The sequence below is a fragment of the Felis catus genome, chromosome A3 (assembly GCF_018350175.1).
Source record: "Felis catus isolate Fca126 chromosome A3, F.catus_Fca126_mat1.0, whole genome shotgun sequence".
Taxonomy (NCBI): domain Eukaryota; kingdom Metazoa; phylum Chordata; class Mammalia; order Carnivora; family Felidae; genus Felis; species Felis catus.
The window spans coordinates 74,228,978-74,244,741 of record NC_058370.1 but is presented as its reverse complement, the minus strand read 5'-3'; the positions used below and the strand labels follow the sequence as shown (position 1 = coordinate 74,244,741).

Below are 15,764 nucleotides of genomic sequence, written 5' to 3'. Positions count from 1 at the left end.
CGGTTTGACCAGCTGTGTCCAGATAGTAGAAAAATAACAATCTTAGATTTATTGTATTTTGAACTCTCGCACTCTCCCTATTATTTTAAATAGTTGTGGACGTTTATTTCTACATGAAGTGTCCCTCCTTTTGTTAAGGAGAAAAGGATAAATGCAGTTCTGTAATTTATGTACTAACTACTTAGATTCCTGTTGTCCTTTGTAATTTGTTTTATTTGTTAAAATGGAAAAGCAATAAAATAACTTTGTTAAAAAGAGTTTGGCTTCAAGTAGTCATTTAGATCTTAAAATTTTCATTTCAATAAAACTTGAATGGACATCTAGCCTCCTTACATTTTGGGTCTGAATGTTGATCCTAAGAGGATTTTTTTCCTTTAAGGGCATATGGGGATAAGATGGTGTGTTCTAAATTAAATATGAAGCCCAGATCTGGAGAGAAAAATGTGAATCATAATACATTTGATTACTTCACATCTCTAGATAAGGGAAGAGAACAGAAGTTTTTTTGTTTTTTGGTTTTTTTTTTAACTTATATTCTGATACTTTAATCAGGTTTTATAAATTGAAACTTATAAATATTATTTTTTATCTTTCAGGATCACTACTCTTGGAATCAAAGATAAATCCAAACACTGCATATCAAAAACAACAGGCAAGTAGTTTATCTTTAATTTGAAAGACTTCATCTGTGATCAAAAAAGTATTAATGTTACAAAGATGGGAAAATTTTCCTGATAAGATAAAACATGTTTGGTAAACAGAGTTACACACTGTATTTCCCTGGTAGGTCAAAAGTTTGAAACAAAAGTGAGAGTTTTTGTACTGGCAGTAATTTATTACCTTTGAATTGAGCCAGTGTTAGTTTATGTTAGAATATAGTGTATTCATTAGTCTTATTTAACTACAGATAGCCAGGTATCTTTTATACCCTGTACACTAAGCCTTTTTATTCTCAATCACATTTAAAGAAAATGGCATATAAGAAAATTCAAAGGGACACTCTTTAAAGCGAGGAAAACCTGTTTGTGGTGTGAAATTTGATCGTTTGACTCCAGCAAAAGTATAGTTTTTGAAGTAGAAGCATTTAAATCCTGTTCTTTAATTCTATATTTTTAATATAAAAAGTGGTGTGATACTTTATAAAAGTGTACATTGCCAGTCATGTAATGTTTTCTATTAATATTTATTGTCTTATTGGGAAGAGAAAAACCTGTGTTTTTTTTTTTAGTGTGCCCAGGTATTTAATCTGGAATTGGCAGCAGTGCTTGAACCTTTTCTTTTGTGAATATTTGCATTTTTATTATTATATATTTCAAAACTGAAAAGTACAGAAAATATAATGTGTGTCCGTATAACCACCAAATTTAAAGCGTTAACATTATACCATATTTGTTTCAAATCTTTGTAATGTTCAACATTGTGGATAGAGTTAAAGTCCCCTTTGGACCCCCATCTCATTCTATCCATTCTCCTTCCTAACTGTAGGTAACCACTGTTCTGAAATTGATGTATTATTTCTGTACATGCTTATATACCTTTTCTGCATATGTATGTACTCATAAATAATATGTAGTCTTTTATGTGTTTTTAAACTTTATACAGTTGATCTCATACTCTTACATGTACTCTGGATTTTCATTTTTCATTCAACAGTTAATTTGAAGATTTGTTGATATTAACAATGTAGATCTAGTTTTTCGGTTTTTTTTTTTTTTTAACTGTAGTATTCTATATTAGACATTTAGATTATTTCTAGGTGGGTGTGGGTGTGGTGTGATGTGTAAAATGAATGTGGCAGAGAGTTTTCTAGGAAAAGATAAGTTACTTTAGGATTATATTCACACCATCAATACCTACTTTCTTCAAGGTCAGTGAAAATTTGGATGCCCAGAAATAAATACTTCACAGTTGGAGGAGTGACAACATGTCTGTTGCACAGCTCATTATTAGTAAAAATCTTACTGTTAAACTGTTGTTTTGCATGTGCAATATATTCTTAACCACTTCTTTGAAATACTTAATTTTTCAATATTAATGTTTTTTTCTTATTGCTTAGAAAATATTATGTGTCTTTGTGATGGAGAACCAAACATTTGTCCTGTATTGAACACTTGAAAATGTTTCCTACAACTTGGATACTTAAATAAATTTAATTTCTAAGTCAGCCAAGCAGATGATTGTCTTTGCACTGAATTTTACAAGATAGTTACCTTTTTTGTTTTGTACTTTTTTTTTTTTTTTTTTTTGCTGCTTTGCTTGTGGGCAAAGAAATTCCAATTTGTAATCTTTTTCCCTCCTATCTGTATGAATATAAAATATTCAGGAACTATGTTTTTAATGTGACTCCCTACAAATTAATTATAATGTGGATTCTTTTCAGATTGTGTATAAGATTCTTTTTTTTTTTTTTTTCAACGTTTATTTATTTTTCGGACAGAGAGAGACAGAGCATGAACGGGGGAGGGGTAGAGAGAGAGGGAGACACAGAATCGGAAACAGGCTCCAGGCTCTGAGCAGTCAGCACAGAGCCCGACGCGGGGCTCGAACTCATGGACCGCGAGATCGTGACCTGGCTGAAGTCGGACGCTTAACCGACTGCGCCACCCAGGCGCCCCGTGTATAAGATTCTTTAACTGTTGTTGCTGTTGAAAAGATCACATGTGATAGTGGTTTGTGTATAAAATAGTCCTCCAACATTAGTCCAGAAATACATGATGGTTCATTAGAAACTTTAAAACATATCTTTCTTTGTAATAGTACTCTCCTAGAAAGCTAAAGTATTGGAGAAAAAAGTACTTATTTTAAAAAATTCATGCTGTTGGGAAAATGTTTTCCATAATTCATCACGTTTAAATATATAACATTAGGATTTTTAAGAACCTTTTTCTAAGTGAATTACTTTTACTAAAGAACATTAAAGTATAAGAGAACACTGGCACTGACACTAATATGGAAAAGCTCTGTATCTAAAATTGAAAAATGTGTAAATAGGGTCACTTGTTTTATTTTCTTTATTTTTGTTTAAATTGAGTACACTTTTCTAATAGAATCAATGAGCAATTTAGGGATTGTTTTAAACTTAGTTTGTTGTACATAATGGTTTTTCATTTTTTCACCAAAACATTCATTTTGTACTTTTTGCCAGATTATACAAATTGAGATTTCCAAACACATAGATGTTTTTCTGTGTTCATTAGAATTATATTTTTTAATGTCATAATTTAAGTTATTCAATAAATTGGCCCAGAAAAGTATTCATTTCCAAAATTTATATGAAATATATTGATCAGTAGTGGGTTTTTAATTTTAAAAAGACTAGAGTGAATGACATGCTCATAGTTTATAGGACGTATTGCTACAGAATGCATTGGATAAATTCAAAGAAAATTATTTAACATTCTTTTTTTTAACATTACACAGTTCTAAAATGAGCCAAGTTCTGATTTATGGGCTCAAAATAAGTTAGAATGAGTTGAGTTGAATGTGAAATGACCCCATATCAATAGGTCATCATTGATTCACAACACTTTCTTGATTACTGTAGGCAGTAGAACATGAAATAAAGTGCCTGATGATACATATGAAAACTTTAAGTTATTTAGAATCAGCCCTACTTTAAGTTATTTAGAATCAGCTTTTGACTAAATCAAAAGCAGAGTCATAGGGATGTGTACCCTTTTATATGTAATACCATTGGGTGTTAATTGGGTTTAGGAAAGAAGTGTAAGGAAGTCCCCATGGGTTTTTTGGGAGACAAGATAATAACAGGCGAAACATTTACCTTATGATAATAAAACAACTGATAAATGGTTTTAATCTAGTCCTTATTGAAAGCCCATGAAAGCATTCCACAGATAAGGCAGTTAAGGCCCAGAAAGGTCAAGTTTCTTGACTGAGATTATACAGCATGTATATGCCAACACAAAATTTATAAAAACAATTTATTCCACAGACTCAGGCAGTAGAAAATTAAAGAAGGAAGATTTGAGCTAGAATCATTAAGAAAAATTTCACTCTCCCTGGTCCTGTCTGCTGAAGGAAATGGTACACCTGACACAAAAGTTATTAAGCCTCTTTGCAGCAGAGGTTTCTTATTTTTACATTTGTTTAGCTAAACAGGAGCTATTATAGATTCTTGAGGAGGGGGTTTAACATGATGAAAGTGATACCGTGTTTGGGAAGCAAGTGTGGCAGTGTCGTGGATAATGAATTGGGGGTGGAAAGGGAAACAGCTTTGGAGTAGCAAGACTATTTACTATAATTCAGATGCAGAAAAAATTAAAGTCTGTTGCAGTATAGTAAATGGAATTAGAAAGAAGAAAAAGATCTCTAGTATATTTCCAAGAAAGTGCTGGAAGATTTGGTGAATGATTAAATATGAAAGAGAAGGAATCAAGGGTCACTAGAAGTGTTTAGAGTCTTGGGGCCAGGAAAATGATGGTTCTCTCCAGGAACTGAGAAGTTGAGAAGAAAGGTTTACATTAATGATTTGGTTATTGGCTTGTTTATTTAAAAAAAAAGAAAACTATTTTGGGTAGATAATACAGTCACATCGTTAAAAATTCAGAAAGTATTTGGTGAAGTCTCTCCCACCCTGGACTCCATCCATATGCTTTCCGTTGCTAGAGGCCACCAGTGTTACCAGTTTCTTGTATATCTTCCTAGAGGTCTTATGCATGTGTGAATGAGTAGGCATGCAATCACATATATATTTTCCCTTTTACTGGCATAATTGGTAGCATACTATATACTGTTTTATACTTTCTCTCCCCCCGACTTAAGCTTTGAAATGATAAGATAATTGTAAATGTCTTAAAATGAACAACTGAACTAGAGACAGTAAGAGTTGGTATGAAAGATTCTAATTTGAGAATCATTGCTACTTTTAGCTGTAAGAGGGGACCTCTTTCAAGGGAGTAAATAGAAATTGAGAAAAGAATAAAGCATAAGAGCGAGCCTTGTTGAATTGTCCACATTTATTCATTCATCCAATTAATACTTGGTTGAGTGCTGCTTACGGGTTTGTAACTAACTAACTGGTTTAGATTTTTAAAGTGCATTTGAAAGTTTTTGAAAATTTTCAGCAGAGCAGTGACATGATCCAAACTAAAGCAAAAATGTGTGGAATTGAAGAGGTGCAATAACTGGTAGAGTAGCTGAGAGATTACAATATAATTCAAGCAAGAGATAATGTTGAATCAGGTTAGAGAAATGTCAGTGGAGATAGAAAGAGGTGGATGGGTTTGAGATACATATTGAAGATAGAATTGACAGAGTATGCTACTGGGTTAGGTGTTTGGTAATTAGGAAGAAGATCTAGTTAAGAGGAAGAATACGCTATTGGAAGAGTAGAAAATCAGAAAAATGTGTTGTCTTGAAACCAAGGGAGAATAGAATTTTGGTAACAAAAGGAGGGTCAATGAATGGCTGTTCATATCCTGCAAGTGAAAGATTGAGACTATTTCTAGGTTGTAGTTAGAAGAACATCTGTGCTAAAGGTAGAGGTGATAGGTCCCTAGGTGGCTCAGTTGGTTAAGCATCCAGCTTTGGCTCAGGTCATGATCTCAGTTAGTGGGTTTGAACCCCACATCAGACTCTGCTGACAGTTCTAAGAGCCTGGAGCCTGCTTCAGACCCTGTATCTCCCTCTCTTTCTGCCCTTTCACTCACACTTTCTTTCTCTCTTTCTCAAAAATAAACATTAAAAATTTTTTTTTAATTTTAGAGGTTAGAGGTTTAGAGGTTTAATTTTAGAGTTAGAGGTGAGGGGCGCCTGGGTGACTCAGTTAAGCGTCCAACTTTGGCTCAGGTCATGACCTCACGGTCCGTGAGTTTGAACCCCACGTTGGACTCTGTGCTGACAGCTCAGCTCCTGGCGCCTGCTTCAGATTCTGTGTCCTCCTCTCTCTGCCGCACCCCTGCTTGAACTGTGTCTCTTTCAAAAATGAAAAAACATTAAAAAAAGGTTTTTTTTAATGTAGAGGTGAAAATTGTCACAATGTATCTCTTAGTTGGCAAAATAAACCAGTAAAATTAGGGGTTTGGGGTTTTACCTGAGAGGCACTGTGGGGAATAGACTAACGTAAGGAGTACAGTATATAATGTAAGGGATATTTCTATAATATTGAATGCTGAGTTAAGATAATAGCATGAATGTGTAATGAATAGAGCCCACTCTGGCAATAGATCAGGAGCACAAGTGGAGGACATGAATTATTATGTTGGAAAGATTGGGCAGTCATGAGTACAGGTATATTCTAGGTGGTGGTTTGGAACGAGACTAAGGAATCCTTGGAAATCAGATGGAGAGGGATTTTATATAGAGGTTCGGACAGGTAACCTACATAAATATAATGCTGCAGGGCAAAAGGTTGGGAAGCAAGTTGTTAAGAACTTTGTGTTCTTTTAGAATTGTTCACGTTTTTTATGGGGCATAGTATCAAGGACATGAATACTTTTAAGGTATTTATTTCATTATTATAATTTTGAGCAGATTTTCTCTGAATCTTATCTTTTAAATGGAGGTACTACCTACATCATGTAATAGTTGTGAATTAATGTATAAAAAATGCTTTAGCGCATAGTACCTCACACATAAGCTCAATGAAAGACCTATAGTCATAATAATCTCATCATAATCCTCTTTTCCAATGAGGAAAGAAGAATCAAAGGGGTTAAATACTTTGCTGAAAGTCACAGAAATAGCGGACAGTGAAACTGTGAGTGATGCCCAGGTCCTAATTCTAGTCTGGGGTTATTCCCATTATATCCAAATATATCACAGATTTTAGGAAGATTTTAGTACTGTTTTTTAGCAGCGTCATCATGTGTACCTTGGACTATATATTATATATACGATAGTATAGTTTAAAAATCCATCTCAGAACAAGTTAGGGTCAACTACTGTTAGGAACTACTAGAGAGCTAGATGTTATGTTGCACTATATGTCTGGTTAATCTCACTCATTTTCAGACTTCTAAATTGATTTTAAATCTGCAAATTGAATTCTCCAAATCTGGTATTTCTGTTCTCCTTTTTCTTAAAAAATAACGTTCCTTTTGAAAAACTTCAGCTCTGTGTATATTGAATTTTGTCATAGCTGTTGGGGCAAAGATAGGGTTAGTCTGACAAGCAATAGGATCTCAAATATTTCATGAGCAGAGTTTATTCATGTTAATGTACCGGGGAGGAAAACAAACCAATAATCCATTGGTTTGTTAGACTGTTTTAAATGTGTCACAAATGCCTTTGTGAATATAATGTAAAAACTGATAACCCTTTCCCTAGAAAAGATGTTAAGCACCAAGTTTTAGATAGAATTCTAAAGTGTCATTTAGGCCTTGGATTATTAAGAAATTTTGACTTAAACAATATTCACCTCAAGAATGTGTTTTTAATATTTAAGATTGAAAATGAGCATTTCTCATAAAACAACATTGTGAAAATCTGATTCTGTAAATGCTAAATTGTCAAGCTTTTCTAGCTCATGTCTTATTTCCATCTTGGCTTAGACATAATCACCTTTCTTATTTTTTTAAAGGACCAAACCAAGTATAACTGACTTTTTCTGTTCTCCCTGCAGGCTCATTTTAAATCTGATTTCCATAGGGACATAGTGGTGACTAAATGTTTCGTTGGTAGAGGAAAACTCTAAGCTTCTCTTGGTTTAAACAGGCATTAATAATGTCCCAAAGATATGTGTGCTACACACAAATGAGCAAAACCTAGAACACAAAGAGCACAGCGGTTGAAAACAGACGTTATTACAAAAATTGAACATGACTTTTTGTATGTGGGAGACTTTTTGGATATGTGGAAAACTCTGCCATTTAACACTTTGTATTTTATTTTAACTAGTCTCGTGCCAGCCTTGTGCTCTCTCACCTAAGAGCTTTTACTATAATACTCAAAACAAGCAGTTCTAAGGAGTACTTCTTACGGTTATTTTTTGACTGAGATAGTAGGGTTCTGGGAGGGGAAGAAGGAAGGATGGGATTTGCTACTCACTTTGAGTAGATTTCATACAGCTAGAAGGTTCCTGCTGTGATAGTTTCCCATCCTGTCAGCCAACCAGAGATACGCTTAGGCGCTTAGGTGATGTTTTCAAATTTGACTTATCAAAAGAATAACCTGAGGCCCTTCTTAAAAAGAAGGATTTTTGGGATTCACCCAGACCTGTTCCCGAGGGAGAAGCATGGGAGTCTGAATTTTTAAGCATCTCTCAATGTCAGTCCTCTTTACATTGAAAAAGGATTCTGAATATAAATCCCACTTAGTTTCTGGGTTTTGCCTGGCTTGGGGAAGAAACAAACAAGAAAATGATGGTGAAGAAGGGGACTCAATTAATTACCTTAAATCAGACTTCATTGCTTATCTAGACTTTCTTTCAGAAGATAGATTGAAACCAAATTGGAAAGTGTCTTAGATACCTGGATAAAGGATTTTGGATTTTATCCTGTTGTACTAGTGATCTCCAAAATGAATGTACATTATAAAGTGTGGAAATTTAAGACGAAACCTGTTTATATATTTTAATCAAAAAAAGAAACTAAGTTTTGCTAATATTTGATAAGTGGTCAGAAGTAAAAAATATATGTAGAGATACCTTTTAAGGGTAACACTTCCATGAAAAGTGTTCCGTAACTACTGTGAATTATAGTAGCCGGTATGCACAGATGTTTTTATTTACGAATTTAAACTGACGTGTAACCCTAACAAAATGAACACATGTCGTAAAAAGGGTTGAAAACAGTGATAAAAGTGCAAATTAACATGGTAATGGTAAAGCTAACATTTATACTCCTAGTTTAATTTGTGAGCCGGGTGACAATGCAGAAACAGTGGTAAATAGATCTCACAAGAAGTCGCTCCTCCCCCAAAATTCAGAATTATTAAAAGGGTGACATTAAATAGGAGCTTGTATCTACTGTCATTTGTGGGTTTACTGTGCTCTAGGTACATACTGGGTCTTAAAATGTTAACTAATAATGGTATGGAACCATAACCATTCAAACATTTAAAAATACTGCTTATTTTATCTTTATTTAAGGCTTTTTATTTCTGTTTTACTGTATATTTTGTAAAGTATTGGTTTGCTGATATTGTATTTCTGAATATAATGCTTAAGTAATTTGAGAGACAAAAAAGTTTTGGAGATCATTGTTCATGAAGCTGTTTTGAGGAGAGCTGTAAGAAGTTGACTTGGGTTGAGGAAAGTACATGGAGCCTGAATGTGTGTCCTAGTGCTTTAACCAGAGGAGTTCTGTCTTTATCTTTTTCTACATAAAGATTCTTAGTAAAATTTTGTTTGTAAAAAGAGTTCTGCTGGATTTTTTTTTTTATTTTTTTTTTCAACGTTTATTTATTTTTGGGACAGAGAGAGACAGAGCATGAACGGGGGAGGGGCAGAGAGAGAGGGAGACACAGAATCGGAAACAGGCTCCAGGCTCTGAGCCATCAGCCCAGAGCCTGACGCGGGGCTCGAACTCCCGGACCGCGAGATCGTGACCTGGCTGAAGTCGGACGCTTAACCGACTGCGCCACCCAGGCGCCCCATCTGCTGGATTTTTTAAAATATTTCAAAACCTCTTTTGTATATGGTGGGAGCCACAGAAGGTTTTTAAATGAAAGGAGTCACATGATGAAATTTTAGAATACCCGGTGGCAAATTTGACTTCCAGGAAGCATAGCTAGGCAGAAGCGAGAACCTTTCCAGCTGTTCTCCTTACCTGATCACACAACAAAAAACCTAAGGCCTGGGTTAGTTGAAGGATATTTTCACTTACAGATTAGAGCTATCAAAGTTTTGAAGTGTTTTCATTCTGAAAACTTTGTAAATCTGCAGCTTACTTTGAGTTTTACATTTTTTTCATATCACATAATCAGAAGTATTAGGTGAATAATTCTTAATTATAAGGTATTTTTGTACATTATATACTTGACAATTGGGATATAAATTCATGTATTTTTTCAATTGTGTATTTTCTAAAAATCAAAGTTTTAGCCATATTAAACTTAGATTATTATATATCTTTTAAAAATTGGCATTTCATTTGAGTGTTGCATTATGATTTTTGTGTTTAAATTTGTCCATGTTTTAATTTAAACCCAAACTTTAGTTTTAATAAAGGGGTTGACAGCTTTTTTCCAAAAAGTGTAATTAACTTTTTGGTAGGTATACAATTAAGAACATTTGTAGAAAAACACCTAACCCTGGGGTTCTTAATTTTTCTACAACCTAAGCTGCTGAAATAGGTGCTAGACTTATTAACAGTAAGAAACAACTTACTGGTAGGACTTAGAGTATCTTCATTTCATCATTGTTTTGAATTCCTTCATATCCTGAAGGCTTTTCCAGATTCAGGAGAGGGGGGCAAAAATAGAAAGGGTTAAACTAAATTGTTCTCAGCTATTAGTCAGTCTGCTTGCAACCAGTTGACAACCAGGTTAAAGGAAAAGATAAAGTTGTAGGTGGTAGGTGGTTAGTGGGTGAAATAGCTGACTTTCTAGAAACCAAAGATGTAGATGATTAGAATGTCTACATTACAGTTTGGCCAAAAATGGCTAGACTTTCTGTTAAACATGATCTTAGTACATGAACCAGATTGCTAACCCGTTTTAATATTTTTTGTTTTAGAAAATTGCTCAATATCATTTTAGTACCAAAGCTATTCCATTGCCAGTATATTACTAAAGTTTCAAAGGATAACAAAATACAGTTACATGATGTCAATTGAGTATGCATTATTTGCACTTATCAGAGGGCATTTGTCATCGCTGTACTGTTTCCTGTCCTCTTGATTTCTGTTGATACTTCATAGTTATTTCTTTTCTAGCTTTTCTAGTATGGTGATGTAGAAATCTTTGTTTTTAAACAGGATACGTTAATTGTTTGGTCAGAGGCTGAGAACTATGATCTGGCTCTAAGTTTTCAGGAAAAAGCTGGCTGCGACGAGATTTGGGAAAAAATTTGTCAGGTAAGGTTTTTTTTTTGTTGTTGTTTTTTAATAATGTTTAACTTAAGTGTGCATTTTTTTTTTTTTTCTTGTTACCTGAAGATATATATTAGAATGTGGAGAGAGGCACCTGGGTGGCTCAGTTGGTAAGCCTCCAACTCTTGATTTAGGCTTGGGTCATGATCTCATGGTTTGTGAGATTGAGCCCCATGTTGGGCTCTGCGCTGACAGAGCAAAGCCTACTTGGGGTTCTGTCTCTGCCTCTCTCTCTGCCTTCCCCCCTTCCGCACTATCCCTCTCTCTCTCTCAAAATAAATAAACTTTTTTTTTTTCTCAACGTTTTTTATTTATTTTTGGGACAGAGAGAGACAGCATGAACGGGGGAGGGGCAGAGAGAGAGGGAGACACAGAATCGGAAACAGGCTCCAGGCTCTGAGCCATCAGCCCAGAGCCTGACACGGGGCTCGAACCCACAGACCGCGAGATCGTGACCTGGCTGAAGTCGGACGCTTAACCAACTGCGCCACCCAGGCGCCCCATCAAAATAAATAAATAAACTTTTAAAAAAATGTGGAGAGAGAATGTTTTACCACTTTAGATTTTTATAGTATATGTTCATAATAAAAGGTCAGGATATTTTAAAAAAGAAAAAAAAGATTAATTATGTTCTAAATCCTTGAGGTTTTTCCTTAATATTTGGTCACCTGTTTGCCTAATGTTTATGAATACTGTGTGCCAGACACTAATCATCAGAAGTACTCATGACTTCTGGGGTGCCTGGATAGTTCAGTTGGTTAAGCATTCAACTCTTGATCTCTGGGTTGTGAGTTAAGCCCTGAGTTGGGCTTCCTGCTGGGCATGAAATTTACTTTAAAATTTTTTTTAAAAAAGGGGCGCCTAGGTGGCTCAGGTCATGATCTCCCGGTCTGTGGGTTGGAGCCCCGCGTTGGACTCTGTGCTGATGATACTTCAGAGCCTGGAGCATGCTTCAGATTCTGTTTCTCCTTCTTTCTGCCCTCCCTCCCCCCCACCCCCCACCCCCGCACTCTCTCTCTCTCAAAAATAAAGATTAAAAGTATTTTTTAAAAATTAAGGCAACAAAAGTGTTCATGACTTCAGTTCTTAAAGAGCTTACAGTATAGCAGAATATAAGAGGTGATAACTCTCAGGTAACTGGAACTTATTTTAATTAAGTTTTTAGAAGTTTCATATTTGCAGAAAATATGAGTAGAAAATACAGAGTTTCTATGTACTCCCCTCCCTAACACCTTCTCGCACACTTTCTCCTATTAGTAGTCTCTTATACTAGGATATAGTAGTCACAATTAATGAGCAAATATTCATACATTATTATTCATTATTGTTAGTCATACATTTATTAGCTAAAGGCCATACTGTATTCAGATTTCTGTTTTCTCTTCCAGGATCCCATTCAAGATACCACATTACATTTAGTAATTATGTCTCCTTAAGCAAACTAGTCTCTAATATCTGGTAACTGGAATTTTAAGTTAATCATAACATTAATTTTAACTACTATTCTGTAAATGGAATTACTGTGTTTTAGTGGTTGCCTAGCATAATACTCTCTTACAGTGTTTTTTATCTATTGTCATTTTCACTTCTATCAGCTTTTCATTCTAGTGATTCTGATCCCTGAAGGTCCTTAAGTTAGTTTATGCATCTGACCACAGTCATTTTTTTCCTTAGTCCTCCTAGGAACAGTGCCACACAGTGCAATAAAGTAGCCCAAGAAAGTATAATGTGAATCTTCCCCTTCCATATAAAGCTTATTTGATGGATGGCTCTGGGTCACAAAGCTAAACTGGAAGTAGATGGTTTGTTTCTTTCCACCTCATATTTTACTATGTGTGTATCATGTATTACGGGAGCATTATTGGTATATGGTTTTAAATAGAATTTCCTTTGATGAATAGAGGAAAACACTGCTAAATATGATTTTTGCTTTAATTTGTAAAATATACATAAGAATATAATCCAGATTGGTTTGCTATATTTTGCTGTCATGTTTTCCCATTTTTAAACCTATAGATGGTGATGATGAGAAGGTCCTAATATTTACCTTTTTTTTCTTGTGTGCGCTCCATAGATTGAGATTGAATTTTATGTATGCAAAGTTTTCTTTGAAGTGAAATGTAAGACCTAAAAATGACCTCTATTGCAGACTTAGACATATGCAGTCCACTAATATTTGCTGCTCTGTTCTAGATTCAATAAATTTGAATCCTGCAAGCACTCATCCACAAAATGAAGGAAAAAACTGATCCGTAAAAATAATGAAAGCATAACAAAGGATATAAAACTTTCAAAATAAAAGGACAAGATTACTTTTCTATAACATTTATAACACCGTTCAGAATATTAATAGTATATAAAAACTAACCTTTTTACTATAAATTCCTGAAAAGGGGTATTTTGTATTCTCCCTCCTCCAGTATACCAGCATGGCACCTGGCACATGTTATGTGTGTACTCCATACATATTTAAAGAATAAGTGAATAAAATAGAAGGTAAACATCTTCTTTAGAACTAGAATGTTGAATTACATTTCTTCTAGAACATAAATTTGTGTGGTAGATAATATTTTCCAGTGATCATCACATTAGGTTATGCATACTCCATTTCTCCCCTCCCCTCACCTTAGAATGTACTGTGTAATATATGTTTCTGGATATACGTGTATTTTTAAAGACTTTGTACATTTGTCCTAGAAATTTTTGCTGAAATTTATTTCTTACTGTTTTCACTCAGGCAGTTCAGGAGGTCTCTCGACCAGGCAGGTTCACTAATTCACTAGAAAGACTCACAGAACTCCACAAAGCTGTTACATTCATCATTACAGTTTATTACAACAAAGTGGTACAGATTAAAATTACCAGTAGGGAAAGGCACATAGGGCGGGGTCTAGGCATGAACTTCCAGTTTTCTTTTTTAGGATACTTAGGCAGACAGCACTTTCTTCTCCCTGCACTGATGTGTGGCAACCTGCACATAGTATTGCTGACCAGAACAGCTTGCCTAAACCTTTGTGTCCAGCATTTTTATTGGGTGTTATTCCTATAAGCAGGCTGACTGCCCTGTGGCAGACTTTAGTTTCCAGCACCTCCAGAGGTTGAGCTGATACTATGTGGCCCAAGACTTCCACTATAAACCACCTAGTTACCCACACAGAGCATATCTGGCATAGCCCAAGGCTCCCAGGTACACACCAAACAGGATATTCAGAGTGCTTAGAGATTACCTCTTAGGAGCTAGGCAAGGGCCAGATCCCTTTAGGCAAGACTAATCCTTGATTGCAAAGGACACCCCTTGGTCCATTGCCAAGACTCTCACAACAAAATGATCATATTTCTCTAAATGTCTGTATTTAGTATAGCATTTATATGACAGAGCAACTATCAATATGAATATGCCTAGTAATTTGGAGGAGCAGTCCTGGAGTAGAGCTGGATTTAAGAAACAACTAATTTGTCTGATAAAGCCATGATTTACCTTTTATATTTTTATACCGATTTGATTACTCATTTTCCTCCTTGATCTGTAATTTGTACCTTATGATATACTTGTACAGGAGTGTTTCACATAGAAATTAACTGGTGGTTTACAAAATCCATTTCTTCCTCCTGCCAGTCATTTTCTATCAGTGTTCATGTTGAGCAGCCTTTAACTCAGTCTCCCGATACATTTGATCATCAATACTAATTTTACCATGAGGCTTATGTACATAGGGTAGTTGGATCAACAATGCTAGTATTACACCATATTGTGGTATGGTAGTAGATATATCTGAAAAGTACAAGTCTGGCACGTTACTAGAATCATTAATTTGGTCACTAACAATTGTTTCAGTGTATCATTATATTATATGACAAAATGTCTCCCAAAGTGGTGTAACTCATCAGGTTTAATTACAGGCCTCCATTCAACTTTGTCAAGTCCCAAGAATAGGTGATCTTGGCAAACATGGTTTTTACCCTTCCAGGCATCTGATAAAATTGAGCTAAGAGAATATCATCTCTTGCTCTGATCCTTTCTTGAGGCAGTAGTATTAATATTGGATGCTTCTTGTTGCTTTACCCATTTATTCATTCCTTTGCCCTTAGTTACTATTTCTTCTACCCATTTGCCAGTGATTTTTACTCACGCTTTTCTGCCTTTGGAAACTTCTGCCAAACGCCTTTGGAAGGGGCATTAGATTTGGCCACTCTCCTGGTCCAAGAAGTTTAATTTTTTGCTAAACAACTGAGTTGTACTGTACTTTTTAAATCTATGCATGTTGCTGAATATACAGCTAGTTTATTGCTCCTCATTACTGCATGGTATTCCACAGAACTATATATTTTACTCTTCAGTTCTGAGAGGTCATTGCTGACCTTTGAAAAAACAATTTCAACAAAAACATTACACAGTTATTTTTTTAACACCTTATAATGAGGAAGTAGAACTCTCTGAAAAGTTTGACGGCTCAGAGAGCAATAAATTATAAGAAGAGCAAAGATAATTTTTGTATGTGTGTGTGTATATATATATATACACACATATATATATATTTCAGAAAACATAAAATCAAAAGTGCATATGGAAGTTTTAACCTCAGAAAATGGTAGGATAGGGACATTTTCTTTGAAAGAGATGATGGAAATGAGTGAAGATAAGTTGTAAGATGGAGAAGAAGGATGTTGGGAGTATGTTGAGTACTGGTGATCTCTTTTTCAAAGGAGAAAAGTCTCTCTTCTGAGACTTAAAGGGGAAAGTAATAGTGTTTGACACTTAAAAAGGGGAAAAAA

General features: G+C 34.9%; 1 protein-coding gene across 6 annotated transcripts in view; it reads left to right on the top strand.

Moving 5' to 3' along the window:
* The window catches only part of PPP4R3B (protein phosphatase 4 regulatory subunit 3B), a 65,915-nt gene that overhangs the window by 1,355 nt on the left and 48,796 nt on the right, over positions 1 to 15,764 (top strand). For 5 of the 6 annotated variants that reach the window (XM_019827237.3, XM_019827236.3, XM_006930107.5 and 2 more), the window contains exons 2-3: positions 597 to 652; positions 10,878 to 10,976. In XM_019827237.3, coding sequence (XP_019682796.1) covers positions 597 to 652; positions 10,878 to 10,976 — 155 coding nt within the window. Of the gene's footprint in view, positions 1 to 596; positions 653 to 10,877; positions 10,977 to 15,764 lie in introns of those variants that run through there. The other variant, XM_045054235.1, reaches the window with a different exon arrangement.